Genomic DNA, 7016 nt, shown 5'->3' with positions numbered 1-7016 from the left:
CGTTATAGCCGAATCCGTGTTTGGTCGTCGCTTCAATTAAAACCGTTTAGGCCAATCCGCGGTCTCTGGTGTTAACCGGAGTCGCACGACAATACAGTATTTTACACCGTCATATGTGTATATTTTAGGACTGTCTTACCTCAGTATTTTGTTCTAATGGTTGCCATGGAAACATTCAATTTTGCGAAGCTATACAAACTTCTCCAGATCCCAAAAATTTTGATGTTATTTTTGTTCATTTTTCAACTAAATGTTTTTAAAAATAAAGGTAATGACCTTTAACCTTAACCTTTGACCTTGACCACATTTAATTTTGTAACTGAAACCAGCTGGGATATGCTGTCAGAAAACATATATTTGAGCATTTGAATCAGTCATTTGGCACTCCAAATAATTGTTATGAATAATTAATTACTACCATCTGCTACCATCAGTCTGCTACCATCCAGATTGTCTGTTCAACTTAATCTGGAGATGTTCATTGCCTCATACAAAGATGATGTCCCTCGACCACTCGACAGTCATGGATAAATATCCTTATTTGTGCCAACATGTACTAGCACTTAGACACAGATAATAGCACGAGTACCCACAAATCGCTGTTTCTGGTTGAGAAGATTTCTCTTTCCTGATGTGCATTATCTGCAGCACCATTCGGTGATGATTGAATGTTGCAGAAAACTATGTACACTTGCTATGTGATGTCATGACTGTTCACCATTGTCCACACTCTCAAATGCCAGGCCATAGATGAGTCGCACCTGCAAACATCATGTGAGCATGTGCCCCATCACGAAGCACACGAGTGAAAAATCTTGCTCCAAAAAATGTCATTTCCACTGGCTCTATCAAAACAGGACTCCACCAGCTTTTAGGGTTTATAAAGCTTGTAAATGTGTACTTTCCTCGAAAGCATGTACATGTGTCATCTCGGAGACGTCACAAACAAATTTCACACAAAGTTACAGTGTGCAGTGGCAACAACACGATGTTATATTTATACAAGAGAAGATGCAATGTTCAGCAAGCACTATACAGGTGTTAGTTTGCACAATGGAATACCGGCACAAGTCATTTGGGGAAAATAGGCACCACCCAACAATGGACACCCAACAGCACAAGGCACATTATTTCCTGTGCACCACCTCTGCTTTCAGTTTCTCCGCCAGCTGCCTCCACTGCTCTATCCTCTTCTTCTCAGTTTCAGAAACTTGCTGCCAGAAACAAACACCCCACACATATCGATTTATTGAAATAAAAAAAAACATTTCAATGATGTGCTATGTTTGCTTCCTCAACGAGGCTCAAATTTGTATTTTAAAAAATCAGCCATTTTCATCCCTATTTTTCGGCACCTGTCTTTAACAAAAGCAGGTAAAAACTAGAACGGCACTCGGTAGAGAGCATACCTCCGCCTGGTTGGCCGTATCACTCAATGGTGAAGAATCACTTAAAACATTATACTAGCCGGATCCGGATCGGAATCTTCACCGAAATCGAATCGATTCTTCCTTGTCACACACACAACCTGTCCACCAAGTTTCGTCCAAATCCGTCCATAACTCTGAGATATCCTGCTACGTATCGTTTTTGGCCCCATCTCCCAATGGTGAAGAATCGCTTAAAATATTCTACGAGCCAAATCCGAATCCAGATCTTCACCAAAATCTAATAATTTCGTCCTTGTCACATACCTATGCCACATCTCTGCCAAATTTCGTCCGAATCCGTCCACAACTTTTTGAGCTATATTGTTCACAAGCAAACAAACAAGAAGACGTCTTGCAGAGCACGATACAGGAAAAATCCAACCCCCCCTCCCCCCCCCCCAAAAAGGTTTCCATTGATACAGCAAATTGTCCATTTCATTGAGATTAAAATTGATAATCTTGATCAAAGCTCAGGTTAATGGAAATGTGACGATTTTTCAGATGAAAATTGATGATTTTAGAAGTTTCACCTTGGGTTGACCTTTGACCTTTTGACCTCAAACATAGTTGGTTTCCCAACTCAGTGAGGAGCGATGCAAATGCTGTTAAATTTTCAAGTCAATCGGATGAAAATTTATGATTTTAGAAGTTTCACCTTGAGTTGACCTTTTGGCCAATGTTGACCTCAAAAATAGTTGGTGGTTGAATTCAGTGACCATATATGCAAATCCTCTTAGAATTTCAAGTCAATCAAATGAAAATTGGTGATTTTAGAAATTAGGCCTATGTTGACCTTTTGGCCTATGTTGATCTAAAATATAATTTGTGGTTGAATTCTGTGACCAGATATGCAAGTCCTCTTCAAATTTCAAGTCAATTCGAAGAAAATTGAGGATTTTAGAAATACGGCCTATGTTGACCTCAAAAATACAAAAATACTAATGAAGAGAGTGTGGGAGTTTGTTCCAGAGGTGGGATAAAAGAGGAATGAAAGAGTGAAGGTGAGCAGGGAGTCTTGATTTTGGTAGTTTCACCAGAAGAGGGTTTCTGGCAGATCTTGTGCGTCCTGCAGGAATATTTGGGGAAAAGAGCAGGGGGAGCTAGACCGGAGAGGAGTCGGTAGCAGACAGAAAGCCCACCAATCTGCCTACAGTGAGTGAGTCAAAGGCCCTCAGAATCAGCTTCATCAGGGGAGATTCCAATTATTCTGAAAGCTTTGGTTTCTACAGCGTGAAACTGAGCCAGGTGTGAGGCAGGAGCACCAGCCCAGAGGGGAGAGCAGTATCCCATTGAGCTGCAGGTGAAAGCTTTGTATGTGGTGAGAAGCTAAATAGTGCCAAGGAAGGAGTTCACACGACAGAGGATGCCCAGAAGGCGACCGGCTTTGTTGGCCAGCCTGCAAATGTGGTTTTCCCAGAAAAGATCATGGCAGATAGTGAAGCCATTGGAGAAGAGGAAGGATTTGATATCAGAAGCGATGATGCATTCCATGACCTTGCTGATTTATTGAGAGAAGGCCGATTGGTCTGTAGTTCCAATAATCTGTTTTTGCACATTTTTTGTGTAGATTTTGTAGTTGGCTGATTTCCAAGCAGATGGCAGATGACCTTGAGCAAAAGAGAAGGTGAAGAGAACAGAGAGAGGGTGAGATCGAGCAGCAGAGAACTTCCGCTTCCAGTTGCTCGAGCGAAGTGGCGACTTTTGATCTCTCCACGGCATCAAAAGTTAAGTATTTTTCCATTCATGTGTTTGTCAAATTTCCACTCGTTATTTTATTGTGTATGTGTTCGTGTGTGTTTATAGTTAGTTTTGGTTTGTAATTCGTGTAACTTGCAATTAATTAATTAATCGTTTTCTGTTTGCTCGGAGTGCACGGCCTTGTAACCTGAGGCTTCCCCCGTCGGTGTTTTGTTAATTTAAGTTCTTTCCTTCGCTGTATTGCTTGTTTCATGGATTTTTTTTATCTTCTCCCCCGAACTTCCCTGAACCTACTTCCCTGAACCTTCCCTGAACCTACTCTGAACCAACTCTTCCTCTACTCTTTGTCTAACGTTTGAACCCCCCCCCCCCTCAAAAAAAACATTTATTTCCTTTTCTCCAGGTGTGCTGTTGTCTCTTCGTGTGCTTCTCTCCACGTGCGCTATCTCGCCATGCCCCCTTTATCTCCTTATCTTCCACCTTTTGCCCTGTTCACGTGACTCATGGTTGTCCCTCTAGGCGCCCTCTCCCCGTCAGTATTTTGTGAATATAAGATTGTTTTTCATGGTTTTGTTTAAATATTATTTAAATATGTTTAAACTTTCCCCTGCAGTGTTTTATTCAGTGGTATATCACAACACGCTGTTTTTCTTCCTATTTAAAAGGCTTTTTACAATTTCCTCTTCGAAAAAGATTCAATTTCTTACAATTATTCCTCCCTGCATGCTCTAAACTCACCTTCATTCCACCCCTCCTCTATCGTTCTCAAACAGATCTCTGAATTGAAAATCACAATAAATCCAATTTGTTATAAATGTTTGTTTTTCATTAATTATCCACTTTCTAAACTCCCCCCTCACAACTGCCCTGTATAAAGATAGCAACTCCACCACCCGGGTGAGGCTCAGGTCTGTCATACCGGAGGAGGGAGTAACCAGGGAGAGATATTAAGGAGTAAGGGACGTCTTGAAGGAGGAAAGTTTCTGTTAGGCAGATTAAGTCTGGTTTGTCAGAAGCAACCTGAATGGAGAGATCAGTCAGGTTTGAGTGACGGCCCCAGATGTTTGAAGTTTATATCATTAAAGAAGATGGAGGAGGAGCATTGGAACAAGAGAGGGGTGTGGAGGTGTCGTGTAAGATGAGGGAGGAGAGGAGAAGGTAGGGAGAGCTGTTGACAGTGTGCCGGAGATTGCAGAAGAGCAAGGGGAGAGGGCAGGATGAGAAGGACAAAAGGCTAGGTGGTGATGGGATGAGGCACAGTGAGGCGTTGTTTGAGGAGGTGGGATGGGAAGAGCGAAGTAGAAGATTGGAGGAGGTGGAGAAATTAGTTGGAAGGAAGAGGAAGCGGTGAGGAGGCAGATTTGTGGATGAGTTCAGTGGCAACTTTGAGGAGGAGTGAGAGGGGAGATTTGAAGAAGAGTGGTGAGGGGGGAGTTTTGAAGGGAATGGGTGAGGGGAAGTTTTGAAGGGGAGGGGTGAGGTGGAAGTTTGGAAAGGGAAGAGTGAGGAGGGAGTAGAGGGAGGGGACATGGAGTGTGACGTTGGTGTGATGTACAAAATGAAAGATTAAATAAACAAAAACATCCATTGCACGTTGGTGTTCTTGAAATTTTCAAGTCAGATAAACGTCTGAAAACGTTAGAGGAGGGGTGATATAAAGGTAAGTTTAGAGAATGTAGAAAGGAAGAGCACTATAAGTTGGTATGGTTGAAGGATTTATTTGAAAACAAACTTTTGAAGAGGAAAAAGAAGAGCGAATTATAATAGAATAGCGAATTAAACACGGGAGAAAAAGGGAATTTAAACATTTTAAATGGCTCCTTGAAGACCGTCGGGGTTAGATGTGTTTGGTAAGAATTTTGAGCTGGTTAGTGAATACCTTCACGTAGCGGGGGAGGAACGTGTCGGAATCGTGCACTTTGTGACACCTTTTTGAAATTTGGCACGATGTTTGGGCCGGGCACGGGATTTTCAAAAACCACTGGCTACAAGTTGGCCGGAGGTGGCCGGTGCCTTGGAGGAGGGTGGTGTTCTTTCGAGAGTTAAATAATGTGAATCTAAACCTAAGCGTACTTTTCGTCTTTTCCCGCTAGGTCGAAAGGATGGTCCAGATAGAATAATATATGACACGTCAAAATTAACTCGACATATAAAACCCCCTTCTTTTAAACTGCCTAGAGTACATCAAATTTTTTATAACCTTAAAGATGATGATCAAATTATAAAATTAGATCTTAAAGCTGGCTTTTATCACATTAACTTACATATTATTATGGGTGAGGGCGCGAGCCTTAAGATCCATGTCCCAACAACAAGTCACTATACTAAATGAAACTATCAAACAAATGAACTTTAGCACATCTCTATGCTGATAAAGTTCAGACCACAATGATCTGAGGGATCTAGAGCGGTCTTTATACAGGCAGGGGTGAAGCCCCTCCTACAAAGCTGATGACGTCACTGCTACGTCATAAGGACGCAGCTTGGCACTATGACATAAAATAAAAAACCTCTTAAAAAGTGACATGCGTAAAAAGTGGTTGTTACTGGGCAGGATCGATGGACCCTTTTTTAAATTTGGCATGATGATAGGGCCGGGCATGGGATTTTCAAAAACCACTGGCTACAAGTTGGCACACCCCCTCCTGGAGGTGAGAGGCGGTTTAGTTTATTATTGATATTTCCTCTGTAACCTTTAAATTGATCTCAAATCCGAAAATACTCTTTAAAAATGGATTATCTGCACTCGAAAACATGGAAAAAGTGGTATTACACTTAGATATATGATCATCTCTTATCTTCCCCCATCCAAAACCTTGATCTTTTCTAACCCCGCTAATTTCACCCCAAATCCACTTTTTTGAAATACCAACTTCTGTCCTGGAAGTCCTTGTGTTTTATACTCCCCCCCCCTTCCCACGCCTCCTCCCCCCAAGCCCTCTCCCTCCCACACATCTCCCTGCTCTCAAATGTTGTGTTTGTGTGCTTCCCCTTCTCTCCCCATCTTGTCTTCCGCTCCCTCTTTTTATATATTTTGTTTGTCTGGTTGATTTGTTTGTGAAATAAATGTTAGCTCTTTCACGAGCCTCGATTCAGTATACAAAAAAAAAGAAAAAAAAGAAGTAGAAGCTGAGATATTGTCCGTTTCGTACCTATTGGCGGCCATTTTGAATTTTGCAGCTACCGGCCATCAGAGGGGTGTGCCAACTTGTAGCTAGTGGTTTTTGAAAATTTCATGACCTGCCTTGTCATCATGCCAAATTTCAAAAAGGTGTCACAAAGTGCACGATTCTTGTGTTTTATGACATGTTCCTCCCCCGCTAACGATAAGAGTGGGAATGGAGAGGTCGGAAGAAGTAGAAGTGTGGGAAGTAGAAAAGGATATATATATATATATTGACATAAAGCAGAGGTTAAAGTTTGGGGAATTTGAAGGAGAATAAGGGGACTGGGGAGAAAACAAAAAGGCTGAAGGTAGTACGGAGAAAATACAATACAAAACATTTGTGGACTTGAACTAGGAAAATGTAGGCCTAAAAAACCTGGCACAAAATGTCCAACGAATCTTACTATAATTCACCAAATGTCCGTCCGTCCGTCTGTCTGTCTGACCGTTCGAAGGTATTGCAAAAACGGCTGAACCGATCGCAACGATATTTTGGGTGGGTAATCATGGGACCCCCTGGAGTAAAATAGGCGATATTGTTTTTCCAATTTTTCAAATTTTTCCAATTTTCCAGTTTTTCCAAACACGATGGAATAATATTTACCGATATGAACAGTGATGTGGCTTTTGTTGAAATTCTACGTACCAGGAGAGAGTAGATCGACTCCTGACGAACTCTTCCTATATAAACGTGCGGCTCCGAAGTAACACGGCAGCGTGTG

General features: G+C 41.8%; 1 protein-coding gene across 5 annotated transcripts in view; it reads right to left on the bottom strand.

The window, feature by feature from the left end:
- Positions 1-860: 860 nt before the first annotated feature.
- Positions 861-7016, bottom strand: part of CFAP36 (cilia and flagella associated protein 36) — a 170991-nt gene continuing 164835 nt past the window's right edge. For all 5 annotated transcript variants that reach the window (XM_068130035.2, XM_068130033.2, XM_078786326.1 and 2 more), the window contains one exon: positions 861-1214. In XM_068130035.2, coding sequence (XP_067986136.1) covers positions 1128-1214 — 87 coding nt within the window. In that variant the 3' untranslated portion in view covers positions 861-1127. The remainder of the gene's footprint in view (positions 1215-7016) is intronic.

This window comes from Myxine glutinosa, chromosome 11, assembly GCF_964187855.1.
Source record: "Myxine glutinosa chromosome 11, kmMyxGlut1.1, whole genome shotgun sequence".
Classification (NCBI taxonomy): Eukaryota; Metazoa; Chordata; class Myxini; order Myxiniformes; family Myxinidae; genus Myxine; species Myxine glutinosa.
This window is presented reverse-complemented; position numbering and strand designations above follow the sequence as displayed.